Source organism: Elephantulus edwardii, unplaced genomic scaffold (assembly GCF_000299155.1).
Source record: "Elephantulus edwardii isolate Elephantulus edwardi_28Jun2011 unplaced genomic scaffold, EleEdw1.0 scaffold00216, whole genome shotgun sequence".
In the NCBI taxonomy this organism is placed as follows: Eukaryota; Metazoa; Chordata; class Mammalia; order Macroscelidea; family Macroscelididae; genus Elephantulus; species Elephantulus edwardii.
Genome location: NW_006399966.1, coordinates 2895594 through 2921838, shown reverse-complemented (window position 1 = coordinate 2921838; position 26245 = coordinate 2895594). Strand labels below are relative to the sequence as shown.

At 39.4% G+C, this 26245-nt stretch overlaps 1 protein-coding gene across 1 annotated transcript in view; it reads right to left on the bottom strand.

Annotated features, from left to right (window-relative positions):
* The window catches only part of LOC102858302 (leucine-rich repeat-containing protein 37B-like), a 69949-nt gene that overhangs the window by 26044 nt on the left and 17660 nt on the right, over positions 1 to 26245 (bottom strand). The window contains exons 8-15 of the mRNA XM_006897873.1: positions 24683 to 24754; positions 23796 to 23876; positions 19989 to 20060; positions 18599 to 18673; positions 17571 to 17689; positions 12467 to 12596; positions 11990 to 12003; positions 10981 to 11279 (exon numbers count right to left, since the gene is read on the bottom strand). Coding sequence (XP_006897935.1) covers positions 10981 to 11279; positions 11990 to 12003; positions 12467 to 12596; positions 17571 to 17689; positions 18599 to 18673; positions 19989 to 20060; positions 23796 to 23876; positions 24683 to 24754 — 862 coding nt within the window. The remainder of the gene's footprint in view (positions 1 to 10980; positions 11280 to 11989; positions 12004 to 12466; positions 12597 to 17570; positions 17690 to 18598; positions 18674 to 19988; positions 20061 to 23795; positions 23877 to 24682; positions 24755 to 26245) is intronic.

Below are 26245 nucleotides of genomic sequence, written 5' to 3'. Positions count from 1 at the left end.
AATGGATGTCAGAATAGACTCTGAAGGTTGCCCTGGAACATAAGAAGCCAAAAGAAAGGAGGGATGTGGTGGAAATGCTGAATTAGGGCAGCAGAAAGGATTTCAAAGGGCAGCTTGAGAAGACAAACACAAGGTCTATAAGAAAGTGTGCAAAGGGCTGGAGTTAGAAAACCAAAAGGGAAGAACACACTGAGCATTTCTCAAGCTGAAAGAGCTGAAGAACAAATTCAAGCCTGAGTTGTCAATACTGAAGGACTTTGGGCAAAATCTTGAATGATCAGGAAGCATCAAAAGATGATAGAAAGGATATATTGAGTTGTTGTATCAAAAAGAATAGTTGTTGCTCTTGGGTGCTTAGCTGCAGTCACTTTGTCAATTTGTCTTGTTAAGGATCTTCTCTTTTGCTGACCCTCCACCCTTCTAAGCATGATGTCCCTTTCCGAAAATTAGCTGCTCCTCCTCCTAGCAACATGCCCAAAGTGTATGATAAGACATTTTGCCATCTTTGCCTCCAAGGAAAACTGTCTCTACTTTTTCCAAGAGATATCTGTTTGTTCTTTTGGCAGTCCATGGGATATTCAGTACTCTTCTCCAACACCATAGCTCAAAGGCATCAATTAATCTTCTATCAGAAGTAAAACCCTAGAAGTGCTCACCAGTCTATATCAAGAAATCTGGAATGTAGGTACCTACCCAACTAACTGGAAGAGAGCTATATTTGTTCCACTTCCTAGAAGGATGACCCAAAGAGTGTGGAAGATACTGAACAATATAATATTTCATGCACTCTTGCTGATGATTATTTTTAAATGACTGGAAATTATGGGCACAGGAACCTGCTAGAAATTGAAGCTGGATTCAGAAGAGGCTGGGCATAAGAGAAAGTAGTGGATACCAGAGAGATGTTTCTTTGTACTTTATTGAATAAGCACAGGCATTTGACTAAATGAATCATAATATTTCTGGCTAGTATTGAAAAGAATGGGAAACCATGAACTATTGTGGTCATGTAAAACCTATTCATAGACCAAAAAGTATTTCCCAGACAGAAAAATAGACACTGCATGGTTTAATTAGAAAAGGCATGTGTTAGTACTGAAGAGCAATGGTGTCTCTCTGGAGACTAAGGTGCGTCTGATACAGGCCATGGTCTTTGCAATCACTTGTTATGCATCAGAGAGTTAGACAATGACTAAGGAGGACAGAAGGAAAATTGATGCCTTTGAGCTTTGGTGCTGGAGAAGAGTATTGAGGGTACCATGGACTGCTTGGAAAACAAACAGATTCATCCTGGAAAGGATTAAACTGGGTGGCTCCTTGGAGGCAAGGATTCTGAGGCTCCGTCTAACATACTTTGGACATGTTGTGAGGAGAGACCGGTCCTTGGAGAGGGACACCATGCTTGGTAGGGTGGAGGGACAGCGCAGGAGGGGAAGGCCCTCTATGAGGTGGATTGATTCAGTGACTGGGATAATCGGGATGGGAGTGTGAGTGTTAGAGACAATGCGATTGGCACAAGACAGAGCAGAGTTTAGTGCTGTTGTACATAGGTTCGCTATGAGTCGCAAGCGACTCGACGGCACATAACAACAACAACAACAATAACAACATTTAGTCTGTATGTTGAGCAAAGTTTTGAAAGGCTGAACTATATGAAGACTGTTTCAGGATTAGAAGACAACTCAAAATTTGCGTAATGCTGATGACACAAAGAAGACTTCAAGTGTTTACTGAAGAAATGAAAAGATTACAGCCTTAATATGGATTACATCCCACATCAAGAAAACAAAAAGTCTCACCACTCACCAATAGGCAACATCATGATAGATGGAGAAAAGATTGAAGTTGTCAGTAATTTGAACTTACTTTAATCTACAGTCCCTTGGTGATAGTTGTTATTATGTGTGATTGAGTCACTTGAGACTCAGTGCTCTATGTACAACAGCTCTGAATCCTGCTCTATCCTGAGCCAACCTTATGATCTCTGACACACCTACCCCCATGACCCCAGACACTGAATCAATCCATCTCATCGAGGATCTTCCCTCTACCCTCCAAAGCCTAATGAAGCTTCTCCAGACATACTTTAGACATGTTGCAAGGAGGGACCAGCCCTTGGAGATGGACGTCATGCTTGGGAGGGTATCTATATTAGGTTTGTAAATATAGATCATATTGTTGTGTACAATAGAGTTGGAACAGACTCATAGCTGACCCTCCAGTGGACATTGTCCATCCTTCTCCTGTGGATCATCTGGTAGCCTCAAATCTTGTCCTTTCGCGATTGCAGCACAGCTTCTTGCCACTAGAGCTCCCTAGTAGAGCATCAGCTAAAGTAGATCACGTTAGAAATGATCACAGTCACAATGTCGTCAATGGAGAAGTCCTCAAATGGGCAGGAGCAGCCTCTTTCTGGCACTCACTACTGAGAAGAGAATTGGTCTTTCTCTCCCAGACGGAGCTAGGTCAATGGCCCTGAAGGTTATAGTTCTATGTGGTTGGTATAAGAATAAAAGGTGGGGGCTTAACAAGATGAGAAGTCACATTTCCCTGCTACTTTACATGAAAAAAACTCATGCAATCAGCCATGAATGACAGTAGTCCTCTTACCTAAGACCATCTGCCCTTTCCCCTAGACCCTGGTTCAGACTGATGTCCTCAACAGCAGGAATAGAACAGAAAAGCCTTTTACTTGCCACCTTCCCCACTCCTGGTCAAAAGACTATGTTTCAAGCAAAGCAACCGACCAACCAATCAATCAACCAACCAAGCAGCCAGTCATTGTGTCCACTCCATTCACAGCAACCGTGTAGGGCAGAGAAGAACTGTTCATAAGTTTCTGAAACTAAAGCCCTACAGGAACAGACTGCTTCTTCATCTTTTCCTTTAGGAGCATTTTGGTTACGAGCCTAATGTTAAGCCTGTTGGTCCACTGGGCTCCTTCCTTAACCACCAAACTCAGCTTGGCCTGGAGGATTCTTTTGCGGAACCACACAAAGTGTCCAGGTGGCAGCACGCTCACTGAAACTTGAGGGGATTTGGAGGAAGTTATTCTAAGGTCTCCTCTAGTTCTCAAATTCGGTTTTCAATAATTGTCAGGTTCTGATGCCTTTTGTATGCATTTTAATGACTATAACCATTGTTTTAAATTGCCAGACTAATATTTACCTTGAGAACCCCGCTTCCACATCATCCTTTGCTTGTCTTCTGCGAGCAGCGAACTGTTTTGGACAAAAACATGATCTTGGTTATTCCACACAATGGCCACCCTCTCCAAGCCTTTCTCCATTCCTTTACTTTAAGACTTCCATTCACGGCTAGATGATAACCATTTTGAGTCATGGGATTCAATCCTATTTAACAGTCCTTTACTCTTGCTCAGTAAGTAATTTAGTACCTAGCTTAGGTTTTTGCATATAGTTTTAGGAGATTTTTATCAATTATTTTAGATAACATTCAACATGTAATTCCTAATAAAAACTTAGAGGTAAGAAAAGGAGGAAACATCCTTCACATAATTAAAATATCTATCAGAAACTTGGGTAATATCATTATAATTATGAATACATTTGCCTGTTGTTATTGTCACTTTTCAAGCTGGCTTAGATAATGCTAATCAATGCAATAAGAAAGGGGAATGAGATGGAAGCATTTGAAAGAAATGGACAAAAGTATCATTATTTGAATGCACACCCATGTTTATCATGGCTTTGTTCACAATATCAAGGAGTTAGAAACAACCGAAGTGCCCATCAACAAATGAGTGGATAGAGAAGCTATGGTATATTCACACAATGGAATACTATGCTGCATTGAAAAACAAAGAACTCAAGCAATATTAATCAAAATTGGTGTACCTGGAGGACATTACGCTGAGTGAAGTATCTCAGTCACAAAAGGACAAACACTGCATGGTGCCAGTGTTGTAAAACAGGACTGACATCGGGGTTGAGGGGAGACTTAGAAAGATGGGTTCAATAAGGTATACTGCATTGAAACAGATGAGGGAGAAAACTGTTAAAGAGGGATATGTGATTAGGTATTTTTGTCATGACAGGGGTCTAGAGGGAAGGCTACATGGTGGAGTGGACCTGGGGGAGGGTTTGTAAAGCAATGAAAGAATTTTTCTTTTACTTTTCCAAGAGGGTAGTGTCCTAGGGGGGAGGGTTGGGAGGGGAGAAAAGTGCAACAATGAATGAATGGAAATCCAAAGTCTCTGTAAATTTTCATTGAAATTAATATTAAATTAAAAAAATTAAAATGGAAATGAACATTTTTAAAAAGAGAGCGAGAAGGAAAAGACTGTGTTGTATTAATTCCACATTCATTGATAACCATATAACCAAATACTTACTTTGAATTAACATACAGAGTCCACCAAAAGACAGATTTAGGCATTCTTAACTTTTGAAAGGCAAAATTTTAGAATTCTAGGAAAAGTGAAAATATTATAACAGAGCAGCGGCCTGTGGCAGAATTATTGAAAATCTGACAGATCTGCCCTCCATCAGCAAATGTGGGAGCCGCTGGATGGCCTCCTTAACTAGAAGGTTGGCATTTCACAGAGTGTCTAGAAAGTAAGGCCTGGTGTTCTGCTTCTGGAAGGTCATGTCTTCAAAACTCCTTGGAGCAGTTAGTTCTACTCTGACATGTAGGCAACCATGAGCCTGATCTACTAAAGAAAACTAGCGCTGCCGAGGAGCAGGGAGGCGGTTGGAATCCACCAGCTGCTCCACCAGTGCAATGTACAGCCTCTGAAAATCAGCTGGAGGGGGAGCTTTGAGTCCTTCTGGTATTTAACAGGAGCAATAAAATCGCTGAGACTTTAAATGACAATCTTTGTGTCAGGTTTAATCCTCCATCACCCCCACCTCAGCCCTCACCCTGTAAAATATTTTCATCTTTTAGGGACAAGGAGATCACATTAAGGGCCCTCTGACAAAAAAAGCAGAAGCAAGCTGACCAGAGTCTGTCTTCTCATTACCACTGTTCTGTTTTCATTTGAAAACAAAAACAAATGAGGAACACATGGATACTGAAATATAGTGGAAGTGTCTAAGAGAGTTTATATTTTTAATATAAAAAGAGTTTTCTAAACCATCAAGAAAAAGATAAACAACCTGCCAGGAAAGGAGGCAAGGGCTCTGAAGAGAAGGAAAGAGGTGTTTGCACTCTTAGAACCACATCCACCCCTTTCCTCATGGCTTATGGGATGTAGATCTTGATAGGGAGGCCTTTGCCACACACTCCTATAAAGAGAGTTCCCTATGCTTTATTCTGTCACTTTCATCAACTTAACTTACTGCTATCAAATTGGAACCAACTTAATCCGGACCCTCTAGCAGTTTTTAAGGGCTGTAAATCACCTTTATCACCCAAAGATGCTGCTGTATTTGAACTGCTTGCCATTGGGTTAGTAGAGCAGCGCTTTACCCACTAGGTCACTAAGCACCCACTTTACTTTCATAGCATTGAGCTATTACTGTTTTATTCCCAGCAGATTGTGTTTTGTTTGGTTGGTTTGGGTATACTTAAGGCAGGGAATTGAACTTTCCCCCTCTATCTGTCCAGATTTGGACTTCTGACTTTTCAGTTAGCAGCCAAGCTCTTAACCACTTTACCTCCAGGAGCCTTCCAGATTCTCCTATTATTTCCAGAACTTTTGCGTTGATCTCCTGGGGGGCTCTGGTGCCGCTAACGGAAAGGCTGAGCCTCTGCCAGCTCAAGTCTAACAGCAGCTCCAGTGGACAAAGATGGACAATCTCCTGCTGTGAGATTTATACCCTCGGAATGTTGGTGGAATGCCAGATATGCATTGCAGCCATAAGAAAATCTTATATTACCTCCAAAATTTTTAGTTCATCTCCTGAGCTTTTAAGCATCCATTATTCCACATTTAAATAATGATACTTCGTTTTTCTTTTTTAAATTTATTATTAATTTCAATGAAAATTTACAGAGACTTTGGATTTCCATTCATTCATTGTTGCACTTTTCTCCCCTCCCAACCCTCCCCCCAGGACACTACCCTCTTGGAAAAGTAAAAGAAAAATTCCTTCATTGTTTTACAATCCCTTCCCCCAGGTCCACTCCACTATGCAGCCTTCGCTCTGGACTCCCATCATGACAAAAATACCTAATCACATATCCCTCTTTAACAGTTTTCTCCCTCATCTGTTTCAATGCAGTACACATTATTGAACCCATCTTTCTCAGTCTCCCCCAACGCTGATGTCAGTCCTATTTTACAACGGTGGCACCATTTGTTCTTTTGTGACTGAGATACTTCACTCAGCGTAATGTCCTCCAGGGTCACCCATTTTGAATGATATGGCATGAGTTCCTTGTTTTTCCTTTTTCTTCTCTTAAGCATCCTTATAATAGAGCTCTGGTGGCATAGTGGCAAGAAGCTGTGCTGCAATCCCAAAGGCACAAAGTTTAAATCCATAATATGCTCTCCTGGAGAAGGATAGGCATTCTCCTCCTTTGAGACTTTACTGCCTCTAACAACCCACTGGAGGGTCAACTATGAGTCGATTCTGACTCAAGAGCACACAATAACAAACACCATTATTGTCCATTACTATTAAAATACTGCATGGTTATAGTCCTCAAAAAGCTTGATATCTAAGTAGGAAGAACATATAAGGAAAATATAAATGTAGAAATATAAGGCTAAACAGAACATAGACATTAAAAGCAGAGGGTTTATTGTTGTTGTTTTGTGTGTCATCAAGCTCCCTGTGACTCACAGGTATCCTGTGTACAATAGCTCTGAATCCTATGCTCTCCTGAGCCACTCTCATTGTCTCTGACAGACCCAATTCCATTTCTCCAATCCCTGAGTCAATCCATCTCATCCTGGATCTTCCTCCCGTGTGCTATCCCTCCACCCTTCCAAGAATGACATCCTTCTCCAAGGACTGGTCCCTCTTGGCCACCTGCCCAAAGTATGTGAGATGGAGTTTCAAGAGGTTTGCCTCCAGAGAGCAGCTTGGTTTCACCATCTTTAGAATAGACCTGTATGTTCTCCTGGCAGTCCATGGTATGTTCAACACTCTGCTCCAGCACCACAACTCAAAAGCATAGAGTCATACTCTATTATCCTTAGTCATTATACAGCTCTCTGATGCATAGCAAGTTTTTGTGAAGGTCATGGCCTGTATCAGGCACACTTTAGTCTCCAGACGGACATTGTTGCACTTCAGTACTCCACGTAAGTCCCCAACAGGGTATTTTACCAATGCAAATCATCTTTTGACTTCCTGACTGCTGCTTCCAAGAGTGTAACTTATTGAACCAAGAAAGATGAAGCTGTTAAGGTCAATCTCTCCTCTGTCTGTCATGAAGCTACCAGTCGTCTCAGTGGAATTGTCCCAATTCTCACCACTGGAATCTTTGTTTTCTTGCTGTTGAGCTTCAATCCATAATGAAGACTGCAGTCCTTTACCTTCTGCAACAAATGTCTCATGTCTTCCTCAGGTTCAGAAAGCGAAGTTGTGCCACTTTGCATAATGTGGGTTTTTGATGAGTCTTCTCCAGTCCTGATCCCACATTCCTTCTCATAAAGTCCAGCCTCCCTAATGGTCTGTTCCACATATAGTTTGAAAAGATATGGGTATAGGATGCATCCCTGACTTACACTTTTCCTGATCCTGAACCATCTAGTGATTCCCTGCTCTGTTCTGACTGTTGCTCCTGGTCCAATTATGTTGTTGTTAAGTGGCATCTAGTTGCCTGTGATGCACTACGACCCCCTTGTACAACAGCTCTGAAGCCTGCCCTTTTTTGAGCCAGTCTTAGTGACTCAGACACACCTACCTCCATTACCCCAGTTACTGTATCAGTCTATCTTATCCAGAGTCTTCCTCTCCTGTGCTCTCTCTCCACCCTTCAGAGCATGATGTCCTTTTTTCAAGGACCGGTCCCTCCTGGCCATGTGCCTAAAGCATGTGAGACAAAACTTCAAAATTCTTGTCTCCAAGGAGAAACTTGGTTTCACTTTCTCTAATACAGACCTATTTGTATTCTTGGCAGTCCATGGCATGGTCAATATTCTTCTCCAGTACCACAACTCAAAGGTGTCAATTCTTCTGTCATTGTCCAGCTCTCTGATGCATAGCAATTAGTTGTGAAGACTCTGGCCTGGATCAGGCACATCTTAGTCTCTATACTGACATCCTTAGCGTTCTGGGATTCCCATTTTCCTCAAGCTTAGAATTTTTTGTCATCCACAGTCAAATGTCTTTGCATAGTCAATGATACACAGATAGACACTCCTCTGGTATTCTCTGCTTTGGGCCAAGATCCATCTAACATTAACTATGATGTCCCTAGTGCCATGACCTCTTACAAACCCAGCTTGCACTTCTGGTAGTAGTTCTCTGCTGATGATGTAGGTTCAGTTGTTTTTGGATAATCTTAAGCAGGATCTTGCTTGCATGTGATATTAGTGATATTGCTCAATAGTTTCCACACTGTTAGGTCACCTTTTATTTTTTTTCTTTCGAACTTGGAGTATACCATGACAAAAATGAGAACTGAGGCACAAAAGACGACTTGTAAACTAATGTTCATAGCAGCATTATTCACCATCACAAGAACATGGGAACAGCCCAGATATCCAACCACAAATAAATGGATTGAAAAATTATGGTACATTCACTCAATGGAATACTACGCAGCACGCAGGAGCCATGATTTTGTAAATTATTACCTAACTTGCGAGAGCCCAGAAAGCATTATGCTGAGTGAATTAACTGAGTCCCACAAGGACAAATATTGTATAAAACCATTATTATATTAAGAGTATAAGGATCCATGAGGGAGGGGTGGAAGCAGAGGGATGAGGATTTGCAGGGGGAGAGTGGGATTATGGATGGCGGGGGTGAGGGAACTTGGAATTATCTGTTCTGGAAAACAATGTATTTTAATTTTGTAAATAAACTCGTGTGTGTGTGTGTGTGTGTGTGTGTGTGTGTATTTAAAAAGGAAAGTGCCACATACTCCTTTGGGCAGTGGGAGCACATCTGGGCAGTAGTCAGTGAGTAAGTCTTCCCCAACGCCTTTAGCTGACCTTGTGCTGGTCCCCAGCCTCCCCAGTCTTAAATGAGTCTCTCTTGCCACTAAGAGAGAATCAACTGCTTCTTTCTGGGGGCAGTTATACTTTGTCTATATTTCAGGAATGACCAAATGCCCGATTATGATGTGAGAAAAGGATCGGTTCCACAGACAGACTGTGTTTCTGTAGAGACAAAGCTCAAAAAGATAAAGACTAGAACATAAAGAGTAGACTGAAACAATGAACTGAGGGCACTGAGCCCACCTCTCTCCATCTCAGGCACAGTGTCCTAGTGGCCTGACAGTGTATCTGCTGCTGCAGGCAACAGCTCTACTGTGGGCAATGTTAGAACAGACACTGCCCTTGTTGGCCTGTTCCTTGCCTTCTCTACAAGGAACGGATCAAGCCTGCTGCTGCTAGCTGTTACTTTCTGTACAAAAATCAGAAAGCAGTTTTGTCTTTAAATACCTGATTTGCTTCTTAATGTGTTGACCTTGCATTGCCTTTTGTAGTCTGCCTTTAAAACAGTTGTTACCATATTCTCAAGTTCTTAGGAAAAGGAATATGATTCTCTCTGGCCCTTAAGGGCCTCAGAGAGAGACCAAGGTCCGAAAGACAAGAGAGTTCAGGAAAGACTTTGTGAACAAAGACGCTTGTGCATTGGCTTTTAATAGACTAATAGGCAGTGTGAGTGAAAGGGACTTTAGATGAGCAAAGGCACAGACACAAGTAGGAAGTGATATGTTGAGAATGGGGGATGGATAGGGAATGCTCCGGATTGAAGGGAGAGCTGCTCTGGGAATAGACAATAGAAAAAGTAATTAGGTAAACTGGTGGGAATTGTTAGAATAAGGTCAGATGGTCAACTTCTTAAATATGCATTTACTATGCTAGCAGAGGTTCATCAGGAAATTAATAAAGTATTATATAACTGAACAAACAGTAAATAGAGGCAAACTCTAAGAAATTCCGTGGGTAAAGGAATTTGTTTGTTAATTGAGCCGGTCTAGATGATACCTCACAGACTAGCAAGGAATAACACTAACAAAACCTAATGAATCTACAAGATAATTTCTAGATTTTTTTTTGTGTGTGTATATTTCCTTCTTGGATTGATAATTCTTATGAGATGTCATTTTTTCTCTCTCTTACCAGTTAAGCCAGCTAACAACAAAATCAATGATAGGATAAAATCAATGACAGAAGGAAAATGACTGACTATATAGAATCACTGCCATAGTTTTGGGTTGATGAAATTTTGCTTTCATCTACCTGGCCTTCTAAGCTTACCTTCTCATAGAGTCTAATGGCTTGTTATCTTGGTTTCAGGGCCACCAAGATCTTCTGGGAGTGGGTTCTTTTAAAAGTCCTGGAATATCCTTTGCAATGAAAAATCCAAGTGTAGCCCAGTCCACATGACTATTACACAGTGTTAGGTCAGAAAGTGAATTTAATCCTCAATTTATAGGTTGTGACTCTATTATAAAGACAAGATATATTGCGGAAATATGAATTCATTATTGTCCTTACCTTAATGAGACAGAACACCAGAACCAAAATCACCACTACAGCAGTCACTGATACTGCCACGAAGAGTTTCTTAAAATACTTATAATTCGGTACTTCCATTGTGGGCTGAAATATAAGAAGGAATTATGAACAAACAGATGTAAAAGACAAAAGCTAACCATTCATTACCCAAAGCCAGTCCTCTTACTAGTACACGTTCTTTTTGTACCATTTTTGTGATTAGTCTTCTGGAACAGTACTCTCCTTTAAATGCGCAAAGTGGGAGATGACCGTCTTAACTATAGTCACTGGGCTAAGATGAGCTATGGTGCAGGAGCATGCGCACTCTACAGGCAAGTCCTACACGCTGAAGGAAAGTCTGGGACCCCGATTTCTGGAGCTGTCCTCACCTCATCTGGCAGCTTTACTTTTTGTTTATTCATTATTTCCATGTCTTCATCAATGAAGTGGTCGGATTTCCATTGGTCAGTGTCCCAGGCTGTCTTGGACATCTTATCATCCTGCTGCTCGTTATAAAGCTTCATAAGAAGGCCTGTTCTGGAAACGAGGTTGGCACAGGCCGTCTGCAATTGGGAATCAGAGCAGTCCGTTTTCAAAGTCCAGAGAACATGAGAAAAGAGTTTTCTCACGTCACTGTTTGGGATGAGGGGTCGTAGCTCCTGATCGAGTAGAGTTTCAAAACTGTCACCTAAAGGTAAGTGCATTGGGATAGTGGAGTCTCCAGGTTTGGAGCGAAAGTCAGTACCTGGGTTGTGAAACTTCCATTGTGTTTGCATTAAGTCTTGGGCAGTCACAGCAGATTCTGTAGAAGGCTCCCTGGGGATAGTGCTTAATTGTGGAAGAATATTTTCCTGAGAAATAACACCTGCAGAAGACGAAAAACTGTCTCGTGGAGCAGAATCTATGAGACTCTTTACTGCAGAGGAAAGAGGTCTCCCAAGCACCAGCTTCTGGAGGGAATCTTTCTTCCTGAACCATCGCTTATGTTTCACTTTTGTCCTTCTGTGATTCAGAGGCGAGCCAGAACTATGCAACACATAATTGTTTGGAGCATATGTCTCAGATTCAAGCGCCTTCATATTTCTTATTCTTGAATTTGCATATTCTAAGACATAAATGGGATCGGACAAGTCTTTCTTATGATTTATAACTTTAGCTGGGGCTTCGGAAGGAGGAGAGGTGGAAGGTAATGCTGCCGTATGGTCTTGGACGAATGATGGCTCCGTGTGGACAGAGATCATCTCTATCTTTCTTGGCTCCTGCACTTTGTGCAGTTTACTGTGAGACAGACCACTGGGGGCTGTTCTCTCGGGGATCCTTGCTTTAGGGGTGCTCTTGATTAATAGAGTGGATCCCTGCTTCCCCTTGATGTTCTGATCCTCCATGTCTTTGAGGTACCTCCTCTTCTTGCCCTTTAGGAATGCCTTTACTCTATTTAACTTCTCCCTGTGCTCTGGGTCCTGGATCTTTGACAACCTGTTTTCCCAGGGGTGAGCAGGTACTACTTCATTTTTGATTAGGTGGTGTTTATAATTGGACCCTAACGTGTTGGGTTCCATAAACACAGCCGTTTTATCTTCTCTTTTAACTTCATAAATTTTATCTTGCTTTTCAGCATCGAACACATGTTCGAGAATATGGTTCTTTTTCAGTTTCCTTTTGTGTTTGAGGGCTGAATTAACAGGGATATTCTTATTTTGAGTAGCTATTTGGACTTTTTTTCTATCCTGTGCAAAAAGCATCCTAATGAATGGGAATATAGTTGCTTCTGTATCTTTGACTTTTCCATCCGAGAAATAAGGCAGGATATAACTTATTGCATTAATGATATCACTTTTGTCATTAATGTCTAGTGATTCATTTAGCACAGTTGACAATTTGACATCACCTCCATCTGAGGTAATTTGTTCTCGTTCAATAATAAGCTCGCTGTTGGTTTTCTTCTTTCGTATTTGCAATGCCTTCAGGAATGTTCCCTCTGTATCCATGAGATAGTCTTCTTTACCTGACAAAACAGAAGAGACTGTTTGATAATGAAAGACTGATGGGACAGCTTTTTGTCAATCTGGAGCATATATCCCAGAAGAGTTAATCAGTCGTCAACAATGATTCCAGTACCATTTGGAGATAACTTAGCAACAACAAAGTTCTAATATGAATGTGTTCACTTTGTCCAATTTGGTTTCTTGGATAAAGTGGCTTCCTACTTAGGAAATTCTACAGTGTGAGATACAGTGATGGCCTAATGTTTAAGCAGTTTCACTGTCAAAAGTCATAGAATTTTAATCCACTAGGTGCTTCAGAAAGAAAGATGAGCAGTTCCCTCCTGGGCGTTTTAGAGCGTCTGAAAACTAGTTGAAGTGTCAGCTATGCAGCAGTTCTGACTCCATAGCCTCTAGTAACAACATCCATTTAGGATGACGTAGCCCTAGTCACAAATCATTAAACACTCAGTTGCTAATGAAAAGATTGACAGTTCAAATCTACCAGCCCCTGGTAGATTTCTTTGTTTCTTAAATATTAACAACTTTGGAAATCCTTTGGGACTTTAGGATTGTTCATTAGATATTTTTTAAAAGTTCAGAAATCATTCACATATGTTGTGTTTCATTCATGTACCTTCTGTTTTATATAATCATTCATGTGCATTATATTTTATATTATTAATGAAAAACCATAAAGTATATGTATACAATACGATATATATGAATGATTAGAGCCAAATGAATAAAAAAAAATTTAAACCAAAAACAACCAAACTGTTCAGTTATGATAGCTGGAAACTATTCAATTGAGCAAGAGATTTTTAATTTATCATGTTTCATGACTATGTAGAATGCTCAAGAAATCTTTGAGATAAAAGCAATTTCTGGATAAACAATACCTTAAAGCTCCATATGACATACTTTTAGTATGTTTTCAGGAGGAACCAGTTCTTGGAGAGGGATATCATGCTTGGAAGGGTGGAGAGACAGACAGCTCAAGAGAGGAAGCCCCTTGATGAGATGGACTGACTCCATGACTGGGGCAATGGGGGTTGGTGTGTAAGACGAACAATGAAGTTGGCTCAAGATAGAGCAGGGTTCAGAACTCTGAGCCGCAGGAGACTCAATGGCCCATAACAACAACAACAACAACACCCTCTAAAAAAAACTGAAATTATAAAAATTAGGGCAGAAAAACAATTGAAACCATCAACAAAACTAAGCATTGGTTCTTTGAAAAGGTCAATAAAATCGACAAACCACTAGTGAAACTAACAAAGGAAAAGAAGGACAAGACACAATCTGAATAAAAGATGAAACAGGCAACATCACAAGAGAACTAAGAAAAAAACAAAACAAAACAAAAAAACCAACAAGAGAACTAAGAAAAAGGCTTACGATGGAATATTATGAAAAACTATACTCAAATACGTAAACCCAGAGGAAATGGGTACTTAAAAATTCACAATCGACCTAAACTGACACCAACCGAAACACTGAACACCTGAACACACTCATTACAAAAGAACAAAGTGAAAAGGTAATAAAACAATTTCCAGCCAAAAAAAAAAAAAGCCCTGGACCAGATCCAGATGGTAAAAGTGAATTTTATCAAACATTCAGAGAAGAACTGTCACCAATTCTACATAAACTATTTCAGGAAATAGATAAAGATGGAATTTTTCCAGAGTCATTCTATGAAGCAAACATACCCTTGATACCAAAGTCAGGTAAAGACACCACCAAAATAGAAAACTATAGGCCAGTATCTCTCATGAACATAGATGCAAAAATCCTAAATAAAATCCTGGCCAATAGAATCCAACGATACATCAAAAATAAATTCACCATGACCAAGTGGGATTCATAACAGGCATGCAAGGATGATTCAACATAAGAGAAACAATCAATGTAATTCATCACATCAACAAGGCAAAGAACAAGAACCATATGGTCCTATCAATTGATGCAGAAAAGGCCTTTGACAAAATCCAACACCCTTTCCTGATTAAAACACTCACAAAGTATAGGATTAGAGGGGAATTTCTTCAACATAGTAAAAAGTATTTATGTAAACCCAAGAGCCAACATTGTTGTCAATGGAGAGAGATTAAAGGCATTCCCCTTGAGAACAGGAACTAGGCAAGGATGCCCACTATCACCTCTCCTAGTCAATATGGTATTGGAAGTCTTAGCGATAGAAATAAGGCAAGAGAAGGAAATAAGAGGTAAGCAAATTGGCAAAGAGAAGGTCAAGTCATCTCTATATGCAGATGATATGATAGTACACTTAGAAAGCCCTAAAGGCTCAACAAGAAAACTGGTGGACATAATTGACCAAATCAGCAAAGTGGCAGGATACAAGATCAACAAACAAAAATCAATTGTATTTCTTTACAGTGACAAAGAGAATACAGAACTAGAGCTAAGAAAAATAATACCCTTCACAATAGCTAATCACAAGATTAACTACTTGGGAGTAAATATAACCAGAAATACAAAGGATCTATTCAAAGGAAATTACAAAAGATCACTACAAGAAACAAAAAGAAAAGGGATCTCTGGTGGCCTAGTGGCAAGAAGCTGCACTGCAATACCAGAGGTATGCAGTTCGAATCCACCAGATGTTCTGCTGGAGAAGGAGGGACAATCTTCCTGTGCCAGTCAGATCCAATTTGACGGTACACTAAAAAATAATAAAATAATAAAAAAAATTTAAAAAAAGAAAAAAAGAGACCTAGAGAAGTGGAAGAATATTCCTTGCTCATGGATAGAAAGACTCAATATTGTGAAAATAACAATACTACCAAAGGCAATTTACACGTTCAATGCAATCCCAATACAAATACCAATTCCATTCTTCAAAGAGATGGAAAAGGCAATCTCCAGTTTCATTTGGAATGGAAAGAGGCCCCAAATAAGCAAAGTACTCCTTAAAAAGAGAAACAAGGTAGGAGGCATCTCACTCCCCCATTTCAAATCCTACTACACTGCCATGGTCAAAACAGCATAGTACTGGTACAATGACAAACACAGATCGATGGAATAGAATTGAGAAATCAGCCCATCTACCTATGGTCAATTGATTTTTGACAAGGAGATTAAATCAGTTAAGTGGGGAAATGACAGCCTATTTAACAAATGGTGCTGGCAAAATTGGAGAACTATCAGTAGAAAAGTCAAGCAAGATCCACACCTCACTCCATACACAAAACCCAACTCAAAATGGATCATGGACCTGGGACAAAAACCAAGGACTATAAATTTCATTAAAGAAAAGCTTGAAAGAACTGTAGAAGTCCTAATTTGCAACATAAACAGTCTTCCAAGCATCCTGAAAAATCTACAACAAGGATAAAACAGATGAATGGGTCCTTCTAAGAATCAAATACCTGTGCACATCCAAAAACTTCTCCAACAGGGTAAAAAGGGAAGCCACAGACTAGGAAAAAGTATTTAGTAATGATATGTCAGATAAGAGACTTATATCTAGAATTTATAAAATACTCGAGCACCACAACAAGATGAAAGTAAGTAACCCAATTAAAAAAATGGGCACAGGATATGAACAGACACTTCACCAAAGAAGACATTCAGATGGCAAACAAACACATGAATAAATGTTCAAAATCCCTAGCTCTAAGAGAGATGCCAATTAAAACAATTATGAGATAATAATCTCACCCCAGTAAGAATAGCAATATTTAATAGAACAGCAAGCAACAAATGCTGGCGAAGTTGCAGAGAAATGGGAACCCTTATTCACTGTTGGTGGGAGTGTGGAATGGTGCAGCCACTATGGAATGGTGCCCTCTCAAAAAGTTGCAAATAAAAATACCATTAGACCCAGCAATTCCACTACTAGGAGTATACCTTAAAGAAACCATAACTGCCACCCAAGCAGATATATGCACATTGATGTTTATTGTGACTTTGTTCACAATAGCAAAGAGTTGAAAGCAACCTAAGTGCTCATCAACAAACGAAATGGATAGAGAACCTCTGGTATATTCACACATGGAATACTACACAGCATTGAAAAACAAAGAACTTATGAAATATTATACAAAATGGATGACCCTAGAGGACATTATACTGGGTGAAGTGTCTCAATCATGAAAGGACAAATAGCACATGGTGTCACTGTTGTGAAATGGGACTCATATTGGGGTTGAGGCGAGACTGAGGAAGAGGGAATAAATAATGGATACCGCATTGAGACAGATGAGAGAGAAAACTGTGATATCTGATTAGGTATTATATTATCATGACAGGAGTCAAGAATGATGGCTGCACAGTGGAGTGGAGTTGGGGGGAGGGATTGTATAACAGTGAAAGAATTTTTCTTTTACTTTTCAAGGTGAAGAGTGAATTGGGGGGGAGGGATGGGAAGGGAGAAAAATGAAATAATGAATGAATGGAAATCCAAAGTCTCTGTAAATGGTCATTGAAGTTAATTAAAAAAAAAAAAAGTGCCTGTCTTGGCCTTAGAAAAGCTTGAGATTCAGAGCAAGTTCAGAGTTGGACAGTCTAAGAATGGGAGAGTCCTCCCATCTGTTAGGAGAGCTGGACAGCAGCGTATGGTTCTGAAACCTGAGGCTCCAAACAAACTTTTATCAATCATTATCTCTGTTACTCCTTTATGAAACTGCAGAAATAAAACCAAAAGCAGGTTTACAGCTGCCCCAACATAGGGGGCTCTTGGAACATAATATGGTATATGTAAAATCAGTTTACAAACCATAATACATTGCACAAATAAGTTCTCCATTAGGGGCAAAGGCTGGGCAGAGAGTGTGGTACATATTCCTCATTATTCCTTGTATTTTTTTCATTTCTTTCTCTTGTCTTTTATATACTGAGATTGATTACACTATTAGTTCTTGCCAAACTGAGACTCCAACCTTCAGGAGGGAGCAGTTCTTATGAAACTCTGAATGAAATCAGTGAATAAAAAGAAATAGTTTACTTGTTGGTTTAAAATTGAGACTCACTGCAGTATGCCTTGTTTTGCAGACATCCACTGTCACAGTGTATCTTGACTGTTTTACCCACAGCTTCAATAGTGGTTTTAAGCTGACAAAGGCAGCAGGCCAGATGTCTAGGTAAGATCCTACAAATGGAAACAAGGAGAATGAAATTAATGGTAAAGAGTTACTTAGCTAAGTAGAACCATGTGCCTTTGCGTTGGCAGCCCAGCTCCTTACATCTAAGCCACCAAGCTCCCTAAGCAACTGGAAATACTACACAGCAATAGAAAACGATGAGATGTTGGAAGCCATAGCTACATGCACACATTTGAAAAGGATTATGCTAAGTGAAAGGAATTAAATTTAAAAGACTATGTACAATAGATTTAATTTCTAAGAAATTCTTGAAAAGGCAAACCAGTCGGGATAGACATCAAATAAGTGGTTGTCTGGTGGCCTAGTGGTAAGAATCTGTGCTGCAATCCCAAAGGCATATAGTTCGAATCTGCCAGCTGCTCTGCAGAAGAAGGATGGGCCATCACCTTCTGTGCAATTACTGCCTCTGAAAACCCACTAGAGGGTCAGCTATGGGTCAGTTCTGACTTGATGGTAAACAACAACAATGACATGGACTGGCAGCAAGAGAGGTTGCTGGCTCAAGGTTGGAGACTCAGTTTGAGGAGTCAACTACTACTGTAATTAATTCCAGTGTATAAAGGACAAGAGACAGAAATGAAAGGATACAAGGAACAATGCAGAGTATGTATGTACCATGTTTCTTGGGCAGCAAAGAGGCGCAAAGTGTCTTCCCACAGCCTATTCTAATCTGGACTGATTTTGGTGATTAATACCAAACTATACATCCTTCAAATATTACTGAAGTGTATATTTTAGAAGGGTAAATTTGATTACATGTTAAATATCTATATATTTACAAGGGTAAATGTACATGATAAAGTTTATTAGACTTCAATAAACTGACTTAAAAATAACTTTTTAAAACTTAGAAAAACCTCCCACCTTAAAATAAATCTAAGAATAAAATTACTTACAGTTTTTGCAATTGCAGTGTCATTATGACGATGTTCTCAATGGTTTTGAGTGACAATTTTGTTCTTCCCATGTCTCTGAAGGAGAAAGCCCACATGTTTATGATATGAACCCAGACAGAAAACTTCTTAACATTAAAGATAGTTAAGGACAAGTAACTACAATTTTGGTTTCTCTCTGAAACAAACCAGATGAAATAAATTTTCCATAGAAGTACAAAGTTCTTTTTCTTCTTTTATTTTTTTAATTAATTTAAATGAAAGTTTAACGAGACTAAGGGTTTTAATTCATTCAGTGTTGCACTTTTCTCCCTGTCTACCCCCTCTCCCCCAGAATTCACTCTTCTCTTTGAAAAGTAAAATCTTTCACTGTTCTACAATTCCTCCCCCCAAGTCCACTCCACTGTGCAGCCTCCATTCTGGACTTCTGTCATGATTATACCTAATCATATATCGCTTTTAAACAGTTTTCTTCCGCATCTGTTTCAATGCAGTATACATTATTTATCCCCTCTTTCTCAGGCTTCCCTTATCCCCTATGTGAGTCCCATTTCACAACAATGGCACCATGCAATATTTGTCCTTTTGTGACTGAGATATTACACTCAGCATAATGTCCTCCAGGGTCACCCATTTTGTATAATATTTCAAGTTCCTTGTTTTTCAATGCTGTGTAGTATTCCACTGTGTGAATATACCACAGCTTCTCTGTCCATTCGTTTGTTGATGGGCATTTGGGTTGTTTCCAAATCCTTACTATTGTGAACAAAGCCACAATAAACATGGGTGTGCATGTATCTGTTTGGTTGTCAGTTCTGGTTTCTTTAGGGTATATTCCCAGTAGTGGAATTGCTGAGTCAAATGGTATTTTTATTTGCAACTTTTTGAGAAAGTGCCATACAGCCTTCCACAGTGGTTGCACCATTTTACACTCCTACCAACAGTGGATAATGATTCCAGTTTCTCCACAACCTTGCCAGCATTTGATGTTTACAAAGTTTTTATGGAAGAAATTCATGTGCAGTGTCAGATTTTAATGATATTGGCACAGATAGGAGAACTTAGTCTTTTACCATTATTACACTTTCAACTTTCATCTTGTATTAACCTCTTTTGAATCCTTGTTCTTCTTTTGTAGACAGACTCTAAACTCTGCTCTTTTTGGAGAAATTCTATTTTTCTATGTATCTGCATGTGCCATATCCCTGTGCTCTTCAGTACTCATTGCTCTCGTACTCTACCTTTCTTAATCTTTTTCCTTGCAAATAACCCTTTTCAGTAATCAAATTAAAATTATTACTTTTTATACTAAATACTATAACTCAGTCTTTTATGAAAGTGAAAGGGAAGAGCTGGCTCATTTCATGACTCATACGATTGTTGCAATACTTACAAATATCTTAATGCCGGCAACCGATAAATAAATGGATCTTCAATAGTTGTTAGTGGATTACGATTGAGAATTCTAGGGGGGAAAGCAATGAAATAAAAATGATTTGTATTCTCAGGGATTTCTGGGAAAGCCTTTACTCATCTGTGGGTGTAGGGAAGCAAAGCATATATAAAATTTAGAGGTAAAAACACCAACATTTTCTTACAACGTTTACTTTCAATACCCTTAAACATACATTTACTGACAGTATCCTTATAATACATAAGACATTATTTCTTTAGGAACTACCTATATGTCCAGAAATTAAGTTGGAAATGACAGGGAGGGGGAAAGATGGCTAGTTTAAAAAAAAATAACTTGAGGTAGAAATCAGAAACCTTGTTGAAGTAGAAAATCCCCTCACTGGGAGGAAGGAAGTCTACTCTAATGTAAATACTATTTCTAGTTCCCCCAAATCCAAGGCACTTTGATTTCAATCTTTAGAACTTGAGGAAATTTTATGGCCCAATTCATCCAACTAGGTGTGGGGGTGGGGAGGACTAATTCCTTGGCTGTGGAATTGAAAGGGAGGGGTTAAATCTAAGACAGAGACCATAAGAAAGCCAGAGTCCATTCTTGTGTCACAGCCCTTGTTACTAGGTATGCAATCATGCGTTTACTTTCAGTCTCTGGACTGCCAGCTTTTCTAGGGCAGGGACAGCACCGTGTCATCACTGTCAGCCCTGTGCTTAACATGATGCCTATTGCTTACCAGGCACTTGAAATATTGTTGAATGGACAGTAACCTTGGAAGCAGGAGAGGCATCCACTTCCTAAAAAACATGCCTCTAGAAACTCTATGAACTTTGATAAACATCAAATAGTTGTAGAGGGGATCCAAGCCTTTTGTACATAGGGTTGCTATAAGTTGTGCTCCACTCCAAGGCAATCAAAAAGAACAAACAATAAATGGGATCTCTGGTGTCCTAGTGGTAAGAAAGTGCACTGCAATCCCAAAGTCATTCAAGGGGTTCAAGGCCACCAGATTCCCTGACGAAGGATAGCCAGTCTCTTCCTCTGTGATTAACTGCCTTTGAAAACCCTTTGGAAGGTCAGTTATGACTCAGTCCTAACTCGATAGTACTGAAGAACAACAATAATCATGTTTTTACATATATATATATATATATATATATATATATATATATATATATATATATACACACACACACACACACACACACATATATATATATATATATATATATATATATATATTAAGCTATTTTAAAATGTGTTTACCTTCCATGGGTGAATGTTTAATTAGCCCATGTTATGTGTGTCAGAGCAGATTCTGTGTTTCACAGTATTAATTTGTTGAATGAAATAACAAAATGTGACATATACTTACAATTGTTGGTGGTGATGTTATTGTTGATTGCCTTCAATTCAAGAACAACTCACAACAACCTTATCAACAAAAGTTTGGAAGCCCCTCTAAAACTACTGACATCAAAGTTTATAAAGTTTCCAGAGGCATGTTATTTAGGAAGTGAATGCCCCCACCCTGCTTCCAAATACATACAATTATTCAGCCATAAAATGGAAGGAAGGACATGGTACAACATAGATGAACCCTGAAAACATCACATTAAGTGAAAGAAGCAAGACATAGTACAACACATATTTTATACTCCCAGTTACAGGAAATAGACACACGTGACAAATTTATAAAACAATGTATTAAGTGGTTGCATGAGTTCTTGTTTTGGGGATATGAAATATCCTAGAAACAGTGGTGATGCCTATACATTTTTGTGAATATACTTAAAAACCACCAAAATCATGCAATTAAAATGGTGAGTTTTTGTAGTAGACAAATGTAATCTCATTGGGGGGGAAAAAGACCTATACACATTGCAATGCATAAGATACCAGTTGCCAGAAGAACACACACTGGTGGATGGAGAAGCAGTAGCATGATTCCTTTCTCCGTTCCCCATGAGTCAGCTGTGTGGTGAGGAACTGTAAACCTTTTCCTTGTCCTATGATCTCTCTATTTTTTCTGTCCTATTTCAGTACATCATATTACAGATTATGCCACCAAAGTGCCTTATGGCTCTATTTGAACCACATGCCCATCATTTCTAATATCAGCTACAGCTAATACTTCCTTTATTTGAGATGCACGCAGAAATTTGACATTAATAAATCGGTCTCTTCTCCATCCACTTTTCCTATGATTTATTTCTAATTCCCTCCCCCATTAATCACTTGGTCAGTGTTTCAACACACAGATGCCCTGTGCGAGAAAGATGTGGCACTTGGCTTCCATAAAGATTTACAGTCTTGAAGACCCTGTAGGTGGTTGTCTGTGCTCCAGGGATGCCGTGTATTGGACTAGCTTGTTGGCAATGAACTGCTTTGTCATTTCCTACCTTGTCAGACTGTCACATGAATCCCAGCAGGGCCCTCTATGGGTTTTCTATCAGCTTAATATCATCCTTCTAGGCTAGAAGGATGTCCTTTGGGAAAGAGTACTGTCCTATACTTTTTTGTACCCCAGTTCATTGCACAGTAAGCTGACACTATAGTCAGGCCCTTCAGTGAAAGTTTTGGATGATTAAACAAATGTAAGTGTGATTCCCCAACCATGTGCACTGCCATTGCCCCATAACTACAAAGAAACCTGAATTCTTATGAGGGTCGTTATGACACTACTAGTGAAGGTTCCATAGCTTCGTGGAGGATCCTAGTGACTCTGCTTTCTGGTCTGTTACCATAAACTCTTCTTAAGGGGTGCTGGCAAAAAAGGAGAAAAAGAGACTCCAATTGTCTTCCCCAAACTCCAAACAAAACCAGAACGAAAACTTAATACTTACCTATTGTGCCATCACTACCAAGTGCAGCATCAGCAATTTAATAGTGGGGAGAGGTGCTTATAGTTTGGTGCCTGTAGAATCTGTTAATCTGGAGCCAGAAACAGGCTAAACAAACATCTCCATTAAATTGAAACAATGTGAAAAGGGTTTCCTGAAGCTTAAGACAATCCTCTCCCAATTTAGATTTAGAAGAAAGTTTCACCTTTGGTCCATAAGTTCCTTTGTGCCAGTGAACACGCTCATGGGGATTTGCTCAAGTCAAAGACAAATCACAGAATTTTTAGCTGAAAGGAATAAAACCCCACACTTCATGTCGAAGAGCAGTCAGGAAAGAAAGTGCCTGGAATTAGGTGAGAGCAGTGTGTTTTTCGTTCTTAACACTTTCCCCACTATCGCCCTACTTAAATACCATCTTTGTTCATGCCTCAGAGTTTCCTACTGACCACAGACATTTCCCGACTATCTGAGAAATAGTGTCCTGGGCGGCAGAAGAGAGAAATGTGCACTGTGGCAGATTTCCAAGAGTTAATTTTGCTTTCTATGGCTGGATCTATGGAAGGATCCTGTGTTAGGATTCCTTGGGGGAAGCTGAGCTAAGCCTTTCCTTTGCAGCTTTCTAAGGTGCATTCAGTCAGTGAGGAACTTTGGTTAAACTCCAGTGTAGACTCCTAGGGACCATCCTAGCAGCATCACCAGGGTTCCCATGACAGCGCTAAGCTGGTGACTTGAACTGCCCATGACAGGATCAGTACTAGAGAAAGCTGAGGGTGTCACACAGGAGTTAGAGAAGGCTCTCAGCCTCTCTGTATTCTCAGTTGGATAAATGGATCCTAAAACATATGTTTCAGAATTAGTTCTAAGCTGACACAACTAACTCATACTCTATATTTGTTTAAGTACTGAAATAATTTCCCCTCCCAAGGTCTTCATCTCCTATTTTACTTACATATTATGCAAATATTGCAGTCCATGCCAGGTCTGAAACGTAGCAAAACTGACTTCACTTATGGCATTGCACCCCAGATCTCTAAAAAAATTAGACACAAGCAAGAGAGGAAAGATATTCTTTCAGGAAACTATCCTTTGTCATTGATAATAAAGGAAAGATATTCTTTCAGGAAACTATCCTTTGTCATTGATAATAATTTGCATATGATGCAAAAAACTTCACTCCTCCCTACCTGCACACTAAGGAAACCTCATTCTGGATGATACTTGCCTCTCACTTACACTTTTGTATTTATACATGTGGTGCATCTGGTATAAAACAGTAAATAAATACTTGGATTAAACAGTCTTTATTCTAGAGCAGGGTTTCTCAAGCACAGCGCTGTTGCCAGTTGGGGCTGGGTAAATTTTGGTTCCCCTGATCAAGGAGACAGTGCAGGACCGGGCAACACTTTGCTCTCTTGTACAACATGTACATGAGGTCGCAATGAGTGACAGCTAACTCCACAGGAACTAATAATAATAACGTACTATTTTGTTGGGGGGACTGTTTTTGTGCATTCCCTGATGCTCAGCAGCATCTTTGGCACCTTCCACTGGGATGACAACATCACACTCACAGTTGTGGTAACTGAAAATGCCTTCAGATGTTGCCGAATGTCCCCTGGGTCCACAGTCATCCTGGTGGAGAACCACCGCTCTCTCACTCTTACCTGCCTAGTCATTCTCCCCTCATCTTTACTACAGATGGAAAGGCTTTGCCACATAGCTTTACAATTGTCCCACAAATAAGAAGGCAACATTTCAAAATCAACCACAAATAGTTTGTAATGAGGTTTCAGAAAAATTCCAAATATAATTAAATTATATTTGATTATAACTTACACATACTCCAAAAAGGGCAATGCTTCAAACGTGCCCTTTTCAATGTATGATATTCTGTTGCACGATAAATCTCTGCAAAAAGTAAAGGAAAATATGGCCTCAGTTATCTGTTAGATAGCAAAGTGGTAGAAAAATATTGCCTCAATTAGCTGTTAGATAGCAAAATGGTAGAGTTCAGAGTAATAATGGATAAGTTTATGGGTAAATTCTAAACTGTAGCAATTCTTATCTAAAATTTCCAAGGCCCTTACCCTAGCTCACTTTTCTTAAGTGTCACCTTCATATAAAAGAAGAACTATGGATCATTATAGAATTTAGAGGTACTTTCAGGAGAGTAGAAAAATGAATTAGGAAATTTTTTGCAGTTGTGACAAAATACAATAAATTTGAAATTGTTAATCCTAACGATAAGTCTAATTTATAACAGTGAAAGGAATAGTCACACATCTGAACACATTTCTGATTGAGTTCTCTTCTTCACATCTCAATACCAGAAAAAAACAAAAGGATACTTTGTAATATACTTTGTAGGACCTCATTCCTCTAATAAATATGTAATTTTTGACTTATTGAGAAGAAAACATTTATCATATTAACAGAAATTCAAGTTTGTTTTTATATTGCATTAATACTCCATGAATGCATTTATAGCAGTTTTTCAGTGATTACAATGGAGAAAAGTACCATAGAACTGGATATTTATTTTAAAACACCCATTTCTAGACTACAGTCAACCCTATTATTTTTATTTACCCCACATTAGCCCTTCACTTTTCACCTTGTTGGGGTAATTGTCTTCTGATTTGTGGCCACGATGAATTTTCTCTCATTCTAACCCTCACTGCACAGTCCCTTTGGGCAAATTTGCACTCCTGCAGCGGTTCTCAAACCGGTATTGCCTGAGAATTTATTGAATGTGTCAATTCTTGGGCCTACTCTAGATCTACTGAATTGGTAACTATGGCGATGAAGCCAAACGTGTGCTTTAATGAGCCCTGATTTTCATCCCCACTAATGTTGGAGAGCCAGTTGTCTTAGAACATTGCTGTGATGGCATGGTTTCACTAAGGTGGCACCTTTGTAGGTCATTCAACGCCCAGATAATCTGGCTTCAGTCTCCTATTTCCACGATTATGGTCAAAGGTAGTCATGGCTTTTTTCAAGCCCATCTTTCATGGACCATTTTTTGCCTTTCACTCACTCTCCTTTAGCAAGCCTTGATTGTTATTCCCAACATGGCTAACAGATGAAAACCCAGTGGGCTTCAAAGTCATGTTTAAATGACATTGCTCTATTAACATTTTCACTGATCCAATAGGAAGGTTTTGTTCTGTGCTCTAGAAACACTTTATATGTCTTTAATGCTCATATTTCTCATTTTTGCATTCTATTTCCTCTGAGCATAAATCCTTTGAAAGGATGGACTAGTTCTTATTCACTTGCATTGCCTAGGGTAATTAAAGGGAGGTCTGGTAGCCTAGTGGGTAGAGGGGTGTACTGGTAACTGAAAGGTGGTGCCTCTCTGGTGGTCAAACCTCGAGTTGCTATAATCAAGGATGCTTT